The sequence below is a fragment of the Oncorhynchus masou genome, chromosome 29, assembly GCF_036934945.1.
Source record: "Oncorhynchus masou masou isolate Uvic2021 chromosome 29, UVic_Omas_1.1, whole genome shotgun sequence".
NCBI lineage: Eukaryota > Metazoa > Chordata > Actinopteri > Salmoniformes > Salmonidae > Oncorhynchus > Oncorhynchus masou.
Window position 1 is genome coordinate 68,173,407 of NC_088240.1, and position 21,319 is coordinate 68,194,725.

Sequence of the window (21,319 nt, forward strand, 5' to 3'; positions counted from 1 at the left end):
AGTTATATCCAGGCTGTACCATAGTTAGTTATATCCAGACTGTACCATAGTTATATCCAGACTGTACCATAGTTAGTTATTTCCAGGCTGTACCATAGTTATATCCAGACTGTACCATAGTTATATCCAGACTGTACCATAGTTATATCCAGACTGTACCATAGTTATATCCAGGCTGTACCATAGTTATATCCAGACTGTACCATAGTTATATCCAGGCTGTACCATAGTTATATCCAGACTGTACCATAGTTATATCCAGACTGTCTCATAGTTATATCCAGGCTGTACCATAGTTATATCCAGACTGTCTCATAGTTAAATCCAGGCTGTACCATAGTTATATCCAGACTGTCTCATAGTTATATCCAGGCTGTACCATAGTTATATCCAGACTGTCTCATAGTTATATCCAGGCTGTACCATAGTTATATCCAGACTGTCTCATAGTTATATCCAGACTGTCTCATAGTTATATCCAGACTGTACCATAGTTATATCCAGGCTGTACCATAGTTATATCCAGACTGTACCATAGTTATATCCAGGCTGTCTCATAGTTATATCCAGGCTGTACCATAGTTATATCCAGGCTGTACCATAGTTATATCCAGGCTGTACCATAGTTATATCCAGACTGTACCATAGTTATATCCAGGCTGTACCATAGTTATATCCAGACTGTACCATAGTTATATCAAGACTGTACCATAATTCGTTATATCCAGGCTGTACCATAGCGAGTTATATCCAGACTGTACCATAGTTAGTTATATCCAGGCTGTACCATAGTTAGTTATATCCAGGCTGTACCATAGTTATATCCAGACTGTACCATAGTTATATCCAGACTGTACCATAGTTATATCCAGACTGTACCATAGTTATATCCAGGCTATACCATAGTTATATCCAGACTGTACCATAGTTATATCCAGACTGTACCATAGTTCGTTATATCCAGGCTGTACCACAGCGAGTTATATCCAGACTGTACCATAGTTAGTTATATCCAGGCTGTACCATAGTTATATCCAGACTGTACCATAGTTATATCCAGACTGTACCATAGTTATATCCAGGCTGTACCATAGTTATATCCAGACTGTACCATAGTTATATCCAGACTGTACCATAGTTATATCCAGACTGTACCATAGTTATATCGAGGCTGTACCATAGTTATATCCAGACTGTACCATAGTTATATCCAGGCTGTACCATAGTTATATCCAGACTGTACCATAGTTAGTTATATCCAGGCTGTACCATAGTTAGTTATATCCAGTCTGTACCATAGTTATATCAAGACTGTACCATAGTTATATCCAGGCTGTACCATAGTTATATCCAGACTGTACCATAGTTATATCCAGGCTATACCATAGTTATATCCAGACTGTACCATAGTTATATCCAGACTGTACCATAGTTATATCCAGACTGTACCATAGTTATATCCAGGCTATACCATAGTTATATCCAGACTGTACCATAGTTATATCCAGGCTATACCATAGTTATATCCAGACTGTACCATAGTTATATCCAGACTGTACCATGGTTCGTTATATCCAGGCTGTACCATAGCGAGTTATATCCAGACTGTACCATAGTTAGTTATGCCCAGGCTGTACCATAGTTAGTTATATCCAGGCTGTACCATAGTTATATCCAGACTGTACCATAGTTATATCCAGACTGTACCATAGTTATATCCAGGCTGTACCATAGTTATATCCAGACTGTACCATAGTTATATCCAGACTGTACCATAGTTATATCCAGACTGTACCATAGTTATATCCAGGCTGTACCATAGTTATATCCAGACTGTACCATAGTTATATCCAGACTGTACCATAGTTAGTTATATCCAGACTGTACCATAGTTATATCCAGGGTGTACCATAGTTATATCCAGACTGTACCATAGTTATATCCAGACTGTACCATAGTTAGTTATATCCAGACTGTACCATAGTTATATCCAGACTGTACCATAGTTATATCCAGACTGTCTCATAGTTATATCCAGGCTGTACCATAGTTATATCCAGACTGTACCATAGTTATATCCAGGCTGTACCATAGTTATATCCAGACTGTACCATAGTTATATCCAGACTGTCTCATAGTTATATCCAGGCTGTACCATAGTTATATCCAGACTGTCTCATAGTTATATCCAGGCTGTACCATAGTTATATCCAGACTGTACCATAGTTATATCCAGGCTGTCTCATAGTTATATCCAGGCTGTACCATAGTTATATCCAGGCTGTACCATAGTTATATCCAGGCTGTACCATAGTTATATCCAGACAGTACCATAGTTATATCCAGGCTGCACCATAGTTATATCCAGACTGTACCATAGTTATATCCAGACTGTACCATAGTTCGTTATATCCAGGCTGTACCATAGCGAGTTATATCCAGACTGTACCATAGTTAGTTATATCCAGGCTGTACCATAGTTAGTTATATCCAGGCTGTACCATAGTTATATCCAGACTGTACCATAGTTATATCCAGACTGTACCATAGTTATATCCAGACTGGACCATAGTTATATCCAGGCTGTACCATAGTTATATCCAGGCTGTACCATAGTTATATCCAGGCTGTCCCATAGTTATATCCAGGCTGTACCATAGTTAGTTATATCCAGACTGTACCATAGTTATATCCAGACTGTACCATAGTTAGTTATTTCCAGGCTGTACCATAGTTATATCCAGACTGTACCATAGTTATATCCAGACTGTACCATAGTTATATCCAGACTGTACCATAGTTATATCCAGGCTGTACCATAGTTATATCCAGACTGTACCATAGTTATATCCAGGCTGTACCATAGTTTTATCCAGACTGTACCATAGTTATATCCAGACTGTCTCATAGTTATATCCAGGCTGTACCATAGTTATATCCAGACTGTCTCATAGTTATATCCAGGCTGTACCATAGTTATATCCAGACTGTCTCATAGTTATATCCAGACTGTCTCATAGTTATATCCAGACTGTACCATAGTTATATCCAGACTGTCTCATAGTTATATCCAGGCTGTACCATAGTTATATCCAGACTGTCTCATAGTTATATCCAGGCTGTACCATAGTTATATCCAGACTGTCTCATAGTTATATCCAGGCTGTACCATAGTTATATCCAGACTGTCTCATAGTTATATCCAGACTGTCTCATAGTTATATCCAGACTGTACCATAGTTATATCCAGACTGTCTCATAGTTATATCCAGGCTGTACCATAGTTATATCCAGACTGTCTCATAGTTATATCCAGGCTGTACCATAGTTATATCCAGACGTTCTAATAGTTATATCCAGGCTGTACCATAGTTATATCCAGACTGTCTCACAGTTATATCCAGGCTGTACCATAGTTATATCCAGACTGTACCATAGTTATATCCAGGCTGTCTCATAGTTATATCCAGGCTGTACCATAGTTATATCCAGGCTGTACCATAGTTATATCCAGGCTGTACCATAGTTATATCCAGACTGTACCATAGTTATATCCAGGCTGTACCATAGTTATATCCAGACTGTACCATAGTTATATCAAGACTGTACCATAATTCGTTATATCCAGGCTGTACCATAGCGAGTTATATCCAGACTGTACCATAGTTAGTTATATCCAGGCTGTACCATAGTTAGTTATATCCAGGCTGTACCATAGTTATATCCAGACTGTACCATAGTTATATCCAGACTGTACCATAGTTATATCCAGACTGTACCATAGTTATATCCAGGCTATACCATAGTTATATCCAGACTGTACCATAGTTATATCCAGACTGTACCATAGTTCGTTATATCCAGGCTGTACCATAGCGAGTTATATCCAGACTGTACCATAGTTAGTTATATCCAGGCTGTACCATAGTTATATCCAGACTGTACCATAGTTATATCCAGACTGTACCATAGTTATATCCAGGCTGTCTCATAGTTATATCCAGGCTGTACCATAGTTATATCCAGACTGTACCATAGTTATATCCAGGCTGTACCATAGTTATATCCAGACTGTACCATAGTTATATCCAGACTGTCTCATAGTTATATCCAGGCTGTACCATAGTTATATCCAGACTGTCTCATAGTTATATCCAGGCTGTACCATAGTTATATCCAGACTGTACCATAGTTATATCCAGGCTGTCTCATAGTTATATCCAGGCTGTACCATAGTTATATCCAGGCTGTACCATAGTTATATCCAGGCTGTACCATAGTTATATCCAGACAGTACCATAGTTATATCCAGGCTGCACCATAGTTATATCCAGACTGTACCATAGTTATATCCAGACTGTACCATAGTTCGTTATATCCAGGCTGTACCATAGCGAGTTATATCCAGACTGTACCATAGTTAGTTATATCCAGGCTGTACCATAGTTAGTTATATCCAGGCTGTACCATAGTTATATCCAGACTGTACCATAGTTATATCCAGACTGTACCATAGTTATATCCAGACTGGACCATAGTTATATCCAGGCTGTACCATAGTTATATCCAGGCTGTACCATAGTTATATCCAGGCTGTCCCATAGTTATATCCAGGCTGTACCATAGTTAGTTATATCCAGACTGTACCATAGTTATATCCAGACTGTACCATAGTTAGTTATTTCCAGGCTGTACCATAGTTATATCCAGACTGTACCATAGTTATATCCAGACTGTACCATAGTTATATCCAGACTGTACCATAGTTATATCCAGGCTGTACCATAGTTATATCCAGACTGTACCATAGTTATATCCAGGCTGTACCATAGTTATATCCAGACTGTACCATAGTTATATCCAGACTGTCTCATAGTTATATCCAGGCTGTACCATAGTTATATCCAGACTGTCTCATAGTTATATCCAGGCTGTACCATAGTTATATCCAGACTGTCTCATAGTTATATCCAGACTGTCTCATAGTTATATCCAGACTGTACCATAGTTATATCCAGACTGTCTCATAGTTATATCCAGGCTGTACCATAGTTATATCCAGACTGTCTCATAGTTATATCCAGGCTGTACCATAGTTATATCCAGACTGTCTCATAGTTATATCCAGGCTGTACCATAGTTATATCCAGACTGTCTCATAGTTATATCCAGACTGTCTCATAGTTATATCCAGACTGTACCATAGTTATATCCAGACTGTCTCATAGTTATATCCAGGCTGTACCATAGTTATATCCAGACTGTCTCATAGTTATATCCAGGCTGTACCATAGTTATATCCAGACGTTCTAATAGTTATATCCAGGCTGTACCATAGTTATATCCAGACTGTCTCATAGTTATATCCAGGCTGTACCATAGTTATATCCAGACTGTACCATAGTTATATCCAGGCTGTCTCATAGTTATATCCAGGCTGTACCATAGTTATATCCAGGCTGTACCATAGTTATATCCAGGCTGTACCATAGTTATATCCAGACTGTACCATAGTTATATCCAGGCTGTACCATAGTTATATCCAGACTGTACCATAGTTATATCAAGACTGTACCATAATTCGTTATATCCAGGCTGTACCATAGCGAGTTATATCCAGACTGTACCATAGTTAGTTATATCCAGGCTGTACCATAGTTAGTTATATCCAGGCTGTACCATAGTTATATCCAGACTGTACCATAGTTATATCCAGACTGTACCATAGTTATATCCAGACTGTACCATAGTTATATCCAGGCTATACCATAGTTATATCCAGACTGTACCATAGTTATATCCAGACTGTACCATAGTTCGTTATATCCAGGCTGTACCATAGCGAGTTATATCCAGACTGTACCATAGTTAGTTATATCCAGGCTGTACCATAGTTATATCCAGACTGTACCATAGTTATATCCAGACTGTACCATAGTTATATCCAGGCTGTACCATAGTTATATCCAGACTGTACCATAGTTATATCCAGACTGTACCATAGTTATATCCAGACTGTACCATAGTTATATCGAGGCTGTACCATAGTTATATCCAGACTGTACCATAGTTATATCCAGGCTGTACCATAGTTATATCCAGACTGTACCATAGTTAGTTATATCCAGGCTGTACCATAGTTAGTTATATCCAGTCTGTACCATAGTTATATCAAGACTGTACCATAGTTATATCCAGGCTGTACCATAGTTATATCCAGACTGTACCATAGTTATATCCAGGCTATACCATAGTTATATCCAGACTGTACCATAGTTATATCCAGACTGTACCATAGTTATATCCAGACTGTACCATAGTTATATCCAGGCTATACCATAGTTATATCCAGACTGTACCATAGTTGTATCCAGGCTATACCATGGTTATATCCAGACTGTACCATAGTTATATCCAGACTGTACCATGGTTCGTTATATCCAGGCTGTACCATAGCGAGTTATATCCAGACTGTACCATAGTTAGTTATACCCAGGCTGTACCATAGTTAGTTATATCCAGGCTGTACCATAGTTATATCCAGACTGTACCATAGTTATATCCAGACTGTACCATAGTTATATCCAGGCTGTACCATAGTTATATCCAGACTGTACCATAGTTATATCCAGACTGTACCATAGTTATATCCAGACTGTACCATAGTTATATCCAGGCTGTACCATAGTTATATCCAGACTGTACCATAGTTATATCCAGACTGTACCATAGTTAGTTATATCCAGACTGTACCATAGTTATATCCAGGGTGTACCATAGTTATATCCAGACTGTACCATAGTTATATCCAGACTGTACCATAGTTAGTTATATCCAGACTGTACCATAGTTATATCCAGACTGTACCATAGTTATATCCAGACTGTCTCATAGTTATATCCAGGCTGTACCATAGTTATATCCAGACTGTCTCATAGTTATATCCAGGCTGTACCATAGTTATATCCAGACTGTCTCATAGTTATATCCAGGCTGTACCATAGTTATATCCAGACTGTACCATAGTTATATCCAGGCTGTCTCATAGTTATATCCAGGCTGTACCATAGTTATATCCAGGCTGTACCATAGTTATATCCAGGCTGTACCATAGTTATATCCAGACTGTACCATAGTTATATCCAGGCTGCACCATAGTTATATCCAGACTGTACCATAGTTATATCCAGACTGTACCATAGTTCGTTATATCCAGGCTGTACCATAGCGAGTTATATCCAGACTGTACCATAGTTAGTTATATCCAGGCTGTACCATAGTTAGTTATATCCAGGCTGTAACATAGTTATATCCAGACTGTACCATAGTTATATCCAGACTGTACCATAGTTATATCCAGACTGTACCATAGTTATATCCAGGCAATACCATAGTTATATCCAGACTGTACCATAGTTATATCCAGGCTGTACCATAGTTATATCCAGACTGTACCATAGTTATATCCAGGCTGTCTCATAGTTATATTCAGGCTGTACCATAGTTATATCCAGGCTGTACCATAGTTATATCCAGGCTGTACCATAGTTATATCCAGACTGTACCATAGTTATATCCAGGCTGTACCATAGTTATATCCAGACTGTACCATAGTTATATCCAGACTGTACCATAGTTCGTTATATCCAGGCTGTACCATAGCGAGTTATATCCAGACTGTACCATAGTTAGTTATATCCAGGCTGTACCATAGTTAGTTATATCCAGGCTGTACCATAGTTATATCCAGACTGTACCATAGTTATATCCAGACTGTACCATAGTTATATCCAGACTGTACCATAGTTATATCCAGGCAATAACATAGTTATATCCAGACTGTACCATAGTTATATCCAGACTGTACCATAGTTCGTTATATCCAGGCTGTACCATAGCGAGTTATATCCAGACTGTACCATAGTTAGTTATACCCAGGCTGTACCATAGTTAGTTATATCCAGGCTGTACCACAGTTATATCCAGACTGTACCATAGTTATATCCAGACTGTCTCATAGTTATATCCAGGCTGTACCATAGTTATATCCAGACTGTACCATAGTTATATCCAGGCTGTCTCATAGTTATATCCAGGCTGTACCATAGTTATATCCAGGCTGTACCATAGTTATATCCAGGCTGTACAATAGTTATATCCAGACTGTACCATAGTTATATCCAGGCTGCACCATAGTTATATCCAGACTGTACCATAGTTATATCCAGACTGTACCATAGTTCGTTATATCCAGGCTGTACCATAGCGAGTTATATCCAGACTGTACCATAGTTAGTTATATCCAGGCTGTACCATAGTTAGTTATATCCAGGCTGTACCATAGTTATATCCAGACTGTAACATAGTTATATCCAGACTGTACCATAGTTATATCCAGACTGTACCATAGTTATATCCAGGCAATACCATAGTTATATCCAGACTGTACCATAGTTATATCCAGGCTGTACCATAGTTATATCCAGACTGTACCATAGTTATATCCAGGCTGTCTCATAGTTATATTCAGGCTGTACCATAGTTATATCCAGGCTGTACCATAGTTATATCCAGGCTGTACCATAGTTATATCCAGACTGTACCATAGTTATATCCAGGCTGTACCATAGTTATATCCAGACTGTACCATAGTTATATCCAGACTGTACCATAGTTCGTTATATCCAGGCTGTACCATAGCGAGTTATATCCAGACTGTACCATAGTTAGTTATATCCAGGCTGTACCATAGTTAGTTATATCCAGGCTGTACCATAGTTATATCCAGACTGTACCATAGTTATATCCAGACTGTACCATAGTTATATCCAGACTGTACCATAGTTAGTTATATCCAGGCAATAACATAGTTATATCCAGACTGTACCATAGTTATATCCAGGCTGCACCATAGTTATATCCAGGCTGTACCATAGTTATATCCAGGCTGTACAATAGTTATATCCAGGCTGTACCATAGTTATATCCAGACTGTACCATAGTTATATCCAGACTGTACCATAGTTATATCCAGACTGTACCATAGTTATATCCAGGCTGTACCATAGTTATATCCAGACTGTACCATAGTTATATCCAGACTGTACCATAGTTAGTTATATCCAGACTGTACCATAGTTATATCCAGGGTGTACCATAGTTATATCCAGACTGTACCATAGTTATATCCAGACTGTACCATAGTTAGTTATATCCAGACTGTACCATAGTTATATCCAGACTGTACCATAGTTATATCCAGACTGTCTCATAGTTATATCCAGGCTGTACCATAGTTATATCCAGACTGTCTCATAGTTATATCCAGGCTGTACCATAGTTATATCCAGACTGTCTCATAGTTATATCCAGGCTGTACCATAGTTATATCCAGACTGTACCATAGTTATATCCAGGCTGTCTCATAGTTATATCCAGGCTGTACCATAGTTATATCCAGGCTGTACCATAGTTATATCCAGGCTGTACCATAGTTATATCCAGACTGTACCATAGTTATATCCAGGCTGCACCATAGTTATATCCAGACTGTACCATAGTTATATCCAGACTGTACCATAGTTCGTTATATCCAGGCTGTACCATAGCGAGTTATATCCAGACTGTACCATAGTTAGTTATATCCAGGCTGTACCATAGTTAGTTATATCCAGGCTGTAACATAGTTATATCCAGACTGTACCATAGTTATATCCAGACTGTACCATAGTTATATCCAGACTGTACCATAGTTATATCCAGGCAATACCATAGTTATATCCAGACTGTACCATAGTTATATCCAGGCTGTACCATAGTTATATCCAGACTGTACCATAGTTATATCCAGGCTGTCTCATAGTTATATTCAGGCTGTACCATAGTTATATCCAGGCTGTACCATAGTTATATCCAGGCTGTACCATAGTTATATCCAGACTGTACCATAGTTATATCCAGGCTGTACCATAGTTATATCCAGACTGTACCATAGTTATATCCAGACTGTACCATAGTTCGTTATATCCAGGCTGTACCATAGCGAGTTATATCCAGACTGTACCATAGTTAGTTATATCCAGGCTGTACCATAGTTAGTTATATCCAGGCTGTACCATAGTTATATCCAGACTGTACCATAGTTATATCCAGACTGTACCATAGTTATATCCAGACTGTACCATAGTTATATCCAGGCAATAACATAGTTATATCCAGACTGTACCATAGTTATATCCAGACTGTACCATAGTTCGTTATATCCAGGCTGTACCATAGCGAGTTATATCCAGACTGTACCATAGTTAGTTATACCCAGGCTGTACCATAGTTAGTTATATCCAGGCTGTACCACAGTTATATCCAGACTGTACCATAGTTATATCCAGACTGTCTCATAGTTATATCCAGGCTGTACCATAGTTATATCCAGACTGTACCATAGTTATATCCAGGCTGTCTCATAGTTATATCCAGGCTGTACCATAGTTATATCCAGGCTGTACCATAGTTATATCCAGGCTGTACAATAGTTATATCCAGACTGTACCATAGTTATATCCAGGCTGCACCATAGTTATATCCAGACTGTACCATAGTTATATCCAGACTGTACCATAGTTCGTTATATCCAGGCTGTACCATAGCGAGTTATATCCAGACTGTACCATAGTTAGTTATATCCAGGCTGTACCATAGTTAGTTATATCCAGGCTGTACCATAGTTATATCCAGACTGTAACATAGTTATATCCAGACTGTACCATAGTTATATCCAGACTGTACCATAGTTATATCCAGGCAATACCATAGTTATATCCAGACTGTACCATAGTTATATCCAGGCTGTACCATAGTTATATCCAGACTGTACCATAGTTATATCCAGGCTGTCTCATAGTTATATTCAGGCTGTACCATAGTTATATCCAGGCTGTACCATAGTTATATCCAGGCTGTACCATAGTTATATCCAGACTGTACCATAGTTATATCCAGGCTGTACCATAGTTATATCCAGACTGTACCATAGTTATATCCAGACTGTACCATAGTTCGTTATATCCAGGCTGTACCATAGCGAGTTATATCCAGACTGTACCATAGTTAGTTATATCCAGGCTGTACCATAGTTAGTTATATCCAGGCTGTACCATAGTTATATCCAGACTGTACCATAGTTATATCCAGACTGTACCATAGTTATATCCAGACTGTACCATAGTTAGTTATATCCAGGCAATAACATAGTTATATCCAGACTGTACCATAGTTATATCCAGGCTGCACCATAGTTATATCCAGACTGTACCATAGTTATATCCAGACTGTACCATAGTTCGTTATATCCAGGCTGTACCATAGCGAGTTATATCCAGACTGTACCATAGTTAGTTATACCCAGGCTGTACCATAGTTAGTTATATCCAGGCTGTACCATAGTTATATCCAGACTGTACCATAGTTATATCCAGACTGTACCATAGTTATATACAGACTGTACCATAGTTAGTTATATCCAGACTGTCTCATAGTTATATCCAGGCTGTACCATAGTTATATCCAGACTGTACCATAGTTATATCCAGGCTGTCTCATAGTTATATCCAGTCTGTACCATAGTTATATCCAGGCTGTACCATAGTTATATCCAGACTGTACCATAGTTATATCCAGACTGTACCATAGCGAGTTATATCCAGACTGTACCATAGTTAGTTATACCCAGGCTGTACCATAGTTAGTTATATCCAGGCTGTACCATAGTTATATCCAGACTGTACCATAGTTATATCCAGACTGTACCATAGTTATATCCAGGCTGTACCATAGTTATATCCAGGCTGTATCATAGTTATATCCAGACTGTATCATAGTTATATCCAGGGTGTACCATAGTTATATCCAGACTGTACCATAGTTATATCCAGACTGTACCATAGTTAGTTATATCCAGACTGTACCATAGTTATATCCAAGCTGTACCATAGTTATATCCAGGCTGTATGATAGTTATATCCAGACTGTACCATAGTTATATCCAGGCTGTACCATAGTTATATCCAGACTGTACCATAGTTATATCCAGGCTGTACCATAGTTATATCCAGACTGTACCATAGTTATATCCAGGCTGTACCATAGTTATATCCAGACTGTACCATAGTTAGTTATATCCAGGCTGTAATGACGTTCTTCGTTTGTGGAAAGAGAGTCGGACCGAAATGCAGCGTGTTGGTTACTCATATTTATTAGTGAAACAAACAACGAAACTATACATGAAATAACTAATAAATACAAAACAACAAAACGGAACGTGAAACCTATTACAGCCTGACTGGTGAACACTAACATAGAGACAGGAACAATAACCAACGAAATACAAAGCGAAACCCAGGCTACCTAAATACGGTTCCCAATCAGAGACAACGAGAATCACCTGAGTCTGATTGAGAACCGCCTCAGGCAGCCAAACCTAAGTAACACACGCCCCTAATCAGCTACAATCCCAATAACTAAAAAACCCCACTAAGAATACAACAAACAATAAACCCATGTCACACCCTGGCCCAACTAACTAGTCAACTAAAACACAAAATACTAAGACCAAGGCGTGACACAGGCTGTACCATAGTTAGTTATATCCAGGCTGTACCATAGTTATTTCCAGGCTGTACCATAGTTATATCCAGGCTGTACCATAGTTATATCCAGGCTGTACCATAGTTATATCCAGACTGTACCATAGTTATATCCAGGCTGTACCATAGTTATATCCAGGCTGTCCCATAGTTATATCCAGGCTGTACCATAGTTAGTTATATCCAGACTGTACCATAGTTATATCCAGACTGTACCATAGTTATATCCAGACTGTACCATAGTTATATCCAGGCTGTACCATAGTTATATCCAGGCTGTACCATAGTTATATCCAGGCTGTACCATAGTTATATCCAGACTGTACCATAGTTATATCCAGGCTGTACCATAGTTATATCCAGACTGTACCATAGTTGTATCCAGACTGTACCATAGTTATATCCAGGCTGTACCATAGTTATATCCAGGCTTTACCATAGTTATATCCAGGCTGTACCATAGTTATATCCAGACTGTACCATAGTTATATCCAGACTGTACCATAGTTATATCCAGGCTGTACCATAGTTATATCCAGGCTGTATCATAGTTATATCCAGACTGTATCATAGTTATATCCAGGGTGTACCATAGTTATATCCAGACTGTACCATAGTTATATCCAGACTGTACCATAGTTAGTTATATCCAGACTGTACCATAGTTATATCCAGGCTGTACCATAGTTATATCCAGGCTGTACCATAGTTATATCCAGTGTGTACCATAGTTATATCCAGACTGTACCATAGTTATATCCAGGGTGTATCATAGTTATATCCAAGCTGTACCATAGTTATATCCAGACTGTACCATAGTTATATCCAGACTGTACCATAGTTAGTTATATCCAGACTGTACCATAGTTAGTTTATCCAGACTGTACCATAGTTATATCCAGACTGTACCATAGTTAGTTATATCCAGGGTGTACCATAGTTCGTTATATCCAGACTGTATCATAGTTATATCCAGGCTGTCTCATAGTTATATCCAGGCTGTACCATAGTTATATCCAGGCTGTACCATAGTTATATCCAGACTGTACCATAGTTATATCCAGGCTGTACCATAGTTATATCCAGGCTGTACCATAGTTATATCCAGGCTTTACCATAGTTATATCCAGGCTGTACCATAGTTATATCCAGGCTGTACCATAGTTATATCCAGGCTGTACCATAGTTATATCCAGGCTGTACCATAGTTATATCCAGGCTGTACCATAGTTATATCCAGACTGTACCATAGTTCGTTATATCCAGACTGTACCATAGTTATATCCAGGCTTTACCATAGTTATATCCAGACTGTACCATAGTTATATCCAGACTGTACCATTGTCATATCCAGACTGTACCATAGTTATATCCAGGCTGTACCATAGTTATATCCAGGCTGTACCATAGTTATATCCAGGCTGTACCATAGTTATATCCAGGCTTTACCATAGTTATATCCAGGCTGTACCATAGTTATATCCAGGCTGTACCATAGTTATATCCAGACTGTACCATAGTTCGTTATATCCAGACTGTACCATAGTTATATCCAGGCTTTACCATAGTTATATCCAGACTGTACCATAGTTATATCCAGACTGTACCATAGTCATATCCAGACTGTACCATAGTTATATCCAGGCTGTACCATAGTTATATCCAGGCTGTACCATAGTTATATCCAGGCTTTACCATAGTTATATCCAGGCTGTACCATAGTTATATCCAGGCTGTACCATAGTTATATCCAGACTGTACCATAGTTATATCCAGGCTGTACCATAGCTAGTTATATCCAAACTGTACCATAGTTATATCCAGGCTGTACCATAGCTAGTTATATCCAGACTGTACCATAGTTAGTTATATCCAGGCTGTCCCATAGTTATATCCAGGATGTACCATAGTTATATCCAGGCTGTACCATAGTTATATCCAGGCTGTACCATAGTTAGTTATATCCAGGCTGTCCCATAGTTATATCCAGGCTGTCCCATAGTTATATCCAGGCTGTACCATAGTTATATCCAGGCTGTACCATAGTTATATCCAGGGTGTACCATAGTTATATCCAGGGTGTACCATAGTTAGTTATATCCAGGCTGTCCCATAGTTATATCCAGGCTGTACCATAGTTATATCCAGGCTGTACCATAGTTATATCCAGACTGTAACATAGTTAGTTATATCCAGGCTGTCCCATAGTTATATCCAGGCTGTACCATAGTTATATCCAGGCTGTACCATAGTTATATCCAGGCTGTCCCATAGTTATATCTAGACTGTACCATAGTTATATCCAGGCTGTACCATAGTTATATCCAGGCTGTACCATAGTTAGTTATATCCAGGCTGTACCATAGTTAGTTATATCCAGGCTGTACCATAGTTATATCCAGGCTGTACCATAGTTAGTTATATCCAGGCTGTACCATAGTTAGTTATATCCAGGCTGTACCATAGTTATATCCAGGCTGTACCATAGTTAGTTATATCCAGGCTGTACCATAGTTATATCCAGGCTGTACCATAGTTATATCCAGGCTGTACCATAGTTATATCCAGACTGTACCATAGTTAGTTATATCCAGGCTGTACCATAGTTATATCCAGACTGTACCATAGTTAGTTATATCCAGGCTGTACCATAGTTATATCCAGGCTGTACCATAGTTATATCCAGACTGTACCATAGTTAGTTATATCCAGACTGTACCATAGTTAGTTATATCCAGACTGTACCATAGTTAGTTATATCCAGACTGTACCATAGTTATATCCAGACTGTACCATAGTTATATCCAGGCTGTACCATAGTTATATCCAGACTGTACCATAGTTATATCCAGGCTGTACCATAGTTATATCCAGGCTGTACCATAGTTATATCCAGACTGTACCTGTCACGCCTTGGTCTTAGTATTTTGTGTTTTAGATAATTAGTTGGTCAGGCCAGGGTGTGACATGGGTCTATGTTATTGTGTTGTCGTATTGGGGTTTTTGTAGGCATTGGGATTGTGGTTGATTAGGGGTGTGTTTAGTTTAGGTTTGGCTGCCTGAGGCGGTTCTCAATCAGAGTCAGGTGATTCTTGTTGTCTCTGATAGGGAACCGTATTTAGGTAGCCTGGGTTTCACTGTGTATTTCGTGGGTGATTGTTCCTGTCTCTGTGTAGTTTCACCAGATAGGCTGTACTTAGGTTTCACGTTCCGTTTGTTTTTTGTTTTTTGTATTTATTAGTTATTTCAGGTATCGTTCCGTCTTTCTTCATTAATTAACATGAGTAACCAACACGCTGCATTTCGGTCCGACTTTCTTGCGACAAACGAAGAACGGCGTTACACTACCATAGTTATATCCCAGCTGTCCCATAGTTATATCCAGGCTGTACCATAGTTATATCCAGGCTGTACCATAGTTATATCCAGACTGTACCATAGTTATATCCAGACTGTACCATAGTTATATCCAGACTGTACCATAGTTATATCCAGGCTGTACCATAGTTATATCCAGGCTGTACCATAGTTATATCCAGGCTGTACCATAGTTATATCCAGACTGTACCATAGTTAGTTATATCCAGGCTGTACCATAGTTATATCCAGGCTGTACCATAGTTATATCCAGACTGTACCATAGTTATATCCAGGCTGTACCATAGTTAGTTATATCCAGGCTGTACCATAGTTATATCCCAGCTGTCCCATAGTTATATCCAGGGTGTACCATAGTTATATCCAGACTGTACCATAGTTATATCCAGACTGTACCATAGATATTTCCAGGCCTTACCATAGTTATATCCAGACTGTACCATAGTTATATCCAGGCTGTACTATAGTTAGTTATATCCAGGCTGTACCATAGTTAGTTATATCCAGACTGTACCATAGTTATATCCAGACTGTACCATAGTTATATCCAGGCTGTACCATAGTTATATCCAGGCTGTACCATAGTTAGTTATATCCAGGCTGTACCATAGTTAGTTATATCCAGACTGTACCATAGTTATATCTAGGGTGTACCATAGTTAGTTATATCCAGGCTGTAGTACTCCCATAGTTAGTTATATCCAGGCTGTAGTATTACCATAGTTAGTTATATCCAGGCTGTAGTTCTACCATAGTTAGTTATATCCAGGCTGTAGTACTACCATAGTTAGTTATATCCAGGCTGTAGTACTACTATAGTTAGTTATATCCAGGCTGTAGTACTCCCATAGTTAGTTATATCCAGGCTGTAGTACTCCCATAGTTAGTTATATCCAGGCTGTAGTACTACCATAGTTAGTTATATCCAGGCTGTAGTACTACCATAGTTAGTTATATCCAGGCTGTAGTACTACCATAGTTAGTTATATCCAGGCTGTAGTACTACCATAGTTAGTTATATCCAGGCTGTAGTACTACCATAGTTAGTTATATCCAGGCTGTAGTACTACCATAGTTAGTTATATCCAGGCTGTAGTACTACCATAGTTAGTTATATCCAGGCTGTTGTACTACCATAGTTAGTTATATCCAGGCTGTAGTACTACCATAGTTAGTTATATCCAGGCTGTAGTACTACCATAGTTAGTTATATCCAGGCTGTAGTACTACCATAGTTAGTTATATCCAGGCTGTAGTACTACCATAGTTAGTTATATCCAGGCTGTAGTACTACCATAGTTAGTTATATCCAGGCTGTAGTACTACCATAGTTAGTTATATCCAGGCTGTAGTACTACCATAGTTAGTTATATCCAGGCTGTAGTACTACCATAGCTAGTTGTATCCAGGCTGTAGTACTACCATAGTTAGTTATATCCAGGCTGTAGTACTACCATAGTTAGTTATATCCAGGCTGTAGTACTACCATAGTTAGTTATATCCAGGCTGTAGTACTACCATAGTTAGTTATATCCAGGCTGTAGTACTACCATAGTTAGTTATACCATAGTACTACCATAGTTATATCCAGGCTGTAGTACTACCATAGTTAGTTATATCCAGGCTGTAGTACTACCATACCATAGTAGTTAGTTATATCCAGGCTGTAGTACTACCATAGCTAGTTGTATTCAGGCTGTAGTACTACCATAGTTAGTTATATCCAGGCTGTAGTACTACCATAGTTAGTTGTATTCAGGCTGTAGTACTACCATAGTTAGTTATATCCAGGCTGTAGTACTACCATAGTTATTCCAGGCTGTAGTATACCATCTAGTTGTATTCAGGCTGTAGTACTACCATAGTTAGTTATATCCAGGCTGTAGTACTACCATAGTTAGTTATATCCAGGCTGTAGTACTACCATAGCTAGTTGTATTCAGGCTGTAGTACTACCATAGTTAGTTATATCCAGGCTGTAGTACTACCATAGCTAGTTGTATTCAGGCTGTAGTACTACCATAGTTAGTTATATCCAGGCTGTAGTACTACCATAGTTAGTTATATCCAGGCTGTAGTACTACCATAGCTAGTTGTATTCAGGCTGTAGTACTACCATAGTTAGTTATATCCAGGCTGTAGTACTACCATAGTTAGTTATATCCAGGCTGTAGTACTACCATAGCTAGTTGTATTCAGGCTGTAGTACTACCATAGTTAGTTATATCCAGGCTGTAGTACTACCATAGTTAGTTATATCCAGGCTGTAGTACTACCATAGCTAGTTGTATTCAGGCTGTAGTACTACCATAGTTAGTTATATCCAGGCTGTAGTACTACCATAGTTAGTTGTATCCAGGCTGTAGTACTACCATAGTTAGTTATATCCAGGCTGTAGTACTACCATAGTTAGTTATATCCAGGCTGTAGTACTACCATAGCTAGTTGTATTCAGGCTGTAGTACTACCATAGTTAGTTATATCCAGGCTGTAGTACTACCATAGCTAGTTGTATCCAGGCTGTAGTACTACCATAGTTAGTTATATCCAGGCTGTAGTACTACCATAGTTAGTTATATCCAGGCTGTAGTACTACCATAGTTAGTTATATCCAGGCTGTAGTACTACCATAGTTAGTTATATCCAGGCTGTTAGTTATATCCACTACCATAGTTAGTTATATCCAGGCTGTAGTACTACCATAGTTAGTTATATCCAGGCTGTAGTACTACCATAGCTAGTTGTATTCAGGCTGTAGTACCATAGTTAGTTATATCCAGGCTGTAGTACTACCATAGTTAGTTATATCCAGGCTGTAGTACTACCATAGCTAGTTGTATTCAGGCTGTAGTACTACCATAGTTAGTTATATCCAGGCTGTAGTACTACCATAGTTAGTTATATCCAGGCTGTAGTACTACCATAGCTAGTTGTATTCAGGCTGTAGTACTACCATAGTTAGTTATATCCAGGCTGTAGTACTACCATAGCTAGTTGTATCCAGGCTGTAGTACTACCATAGTTAGTTATATCCAGGCTGTAGTACTACCATAGTTAGTTGTATCCAGGCTGTAGTACTACCATAGCTAGTTGTATTCAGGCTGTAGTACTACCATAGTTAGTTATATCCAGGCTGTAGTACTACCATAGTTAGTTGTATCCAGGCTGTAGTACTACCATAGTTAGTTATATCCAGGCTGTAGTACTACCATAGTTAGTTATATCCAGGCTGTAGTACTACCATAGTTAGTTGTATCCAGGCTGTAGTACTACCATAGTTAGTTATATCCAGGCTGTAGTACTACCATAGTTAGTTATATCCAGGCTGTAGTACTACCATAGCTAGTTGTATTCAGGCTGTAGTACTACCATAGTTAGTTATATCCAGGCTGTAGTACTACCATAGCTAGTTGTATCCAGGCTGTAGTACTACCATAGTTAGTTATATCCAGGCTGTAGTACTACCATAGTTAGTTATATCCAGGCTGTAGTACTACCATAGTTAGTTATATCCAGGCTGTAGTACTACCATAGTTAGTTATATCCAGGCTGTAGTACTACCATAGTTAGTTATATCCAGGCTGTAGTACTACCATAGCTAGTTGTATTCAGGCTGTACCATTGCTAGATATATCCAGGCTGTGTAACCGCATTCTTCTACCTCCTTCTCTGACGAAGAGGTGGAATAAGGATCGGACCAAAATGCAACGTGGTTCGTTCCATACATCTTTAATATTGACGAAACACGAACAATACAAAACAACAAACGTTGAAAACCGAAACAGCCCTGACTGGTGCAACAAACACAGAGACAGGAACAATCACCCACAAACACACAGTGAAACCCAGGCTACCTAAATAGGGTTCCCAATCAGAGACAACGATAATCACCTGACTCTGATTGAGAACCGCCTCAGGCAGCCATAGACCAATCTGTACACCCCACACAACCCCAAGACGAAACACACTACAAATAAACCCATGTCACACCCTGGCCTGACTCAATAAATGAAGATAACATAATAAATATAAACCAGGGCGTGACAGGCTGTACCATAGCTAGTTAACATGAAACTATTTTCATATTTAGCCAAAACAGGCTTTGTGGGAAGCTCGATTTGTCTGCACAATCTGCAGTGTACGACGTCGTTAATAGTAGTGATGGAATGCTACTAGTTGGATAATATGCATACACAAAGATTTAAGATTTAAAATGTAGCATCATCAAAACAGTTCATTATTTAGCGAAACATCAGTATTTCACTATGTGTTTAACGAGAAACGTCTTGGACGTTCTTTATCCTTGTCTCACCTGGTTGCCTTCGGGTCCCATATGACCACATCAGCATCACATCCCTTAGCGATCTTTCCCTTCTGGGGGTAGAAGTTGAAGATTTTTGCTGCATTGCTGCTGGTGACAGCTACGAATCGATTCTCGTCCATTTTCCCGCTATGCTGCGGAAAGTAATTACACAAAATACTGAGTTTCAACATTCTGGATATGAATGACAAATTCCATATTTCCTGACATAATTAACCTGACCAAAGGTCAATGCTTAATGGTGCAGTAAGCGATTAAAAGTTTCACTCCAAATATCAAAACGTGTCATTTTTTTGCCAGCGTTTTACAATGTTAATTTTTGCAATAGCCTCCGGGTCAACCGATCCTGAGAGAAGGGCAGAAAGAAGTAAGGGAGGAAGAAATAAATGGAAAGAGAAGGACAGAAAGAAAGCTAGCCTGCTGCTACATCCACTATGACAGTTTGGATTGATTCTGACCACTCATTTTTGTATGAGCTGTATCCTTGTCCTGGACAACAACAAAAACATCACTTTCAGTGGAGAATCTCCATGAGTATGCTTTTTGGTGTAGGGCTATAGGCTTAATCTGTCCGGGAAACTGGCCTATAGTGTGTATAATAAAGAATGATGTGATATGATGAATGAGAGGCCTAACTGACAACGCCCTTCTCCCAAATGACAGACATCCTGTCCTCCACTCCGTTGACTCCATTGGGGATCTTTGTAAAGTCGTCTTTGCCCAGGGCTTTCTGACACACAGAGAATGTGCAGTTGTCTGTCCCAGTCACGCTGAGGTCATCACTGGAAGAATGAAACAGAAGCATCGACATCACTAAACGGTAAGGCAGCCATCTTTACTGCCTGTCATTCATTTCTATTGCACCGACAATATGCAGTTTCACCTCACTTTCCTTGCTTTTTCAAAGATTCCACTGTGTTTTCCACTGTTGTCCACCTTCCCAGTTCCTGTGTTCCTGGCTGGTTGGTAACACTGTGTT

The 21,319-nt window shown here is 38.9% G+C and overlaps 1 protein-coding gene across 5 annotated transcripts in view; it reads right to left on the reverse strand.

The window, feature by feature from the left end:
* The window catches only part of LOC135520383 (dihydropyrimidinase-like), a 75,627-nt gene that overhangs the window by 9,979 nt on the left and 44,329 nt on the right, over positions 1–21,319 (reverse strand). For 2 of the 5 annotated variants that reach the window (XM_064945896.1, XM_064945895.1), the window contains exons 6-8: positions 21,229–21,312; positions 20,981–21,122; positions 20,332–20,474 (exon numbers count right to left, since the gene is read on the reverse strand). In XM_064945896.1, the coding sequence (XP_064801968.1) occupies positions 20,332–20,474; positions 20,981–21,122; positions 21,229–21,312 (369 nt within the window). Of the gene's footprint in view, positions 1–20,331; positions 20,475–20,980; positions 21,123–21,223; positions 21,313–21,319 lie in introns of all 5 variants that reach the window. The other 3 variants (XM_064945898.1, XM_064945897.1, XM_064945899.1) reach the window with 3 other exon arrangements.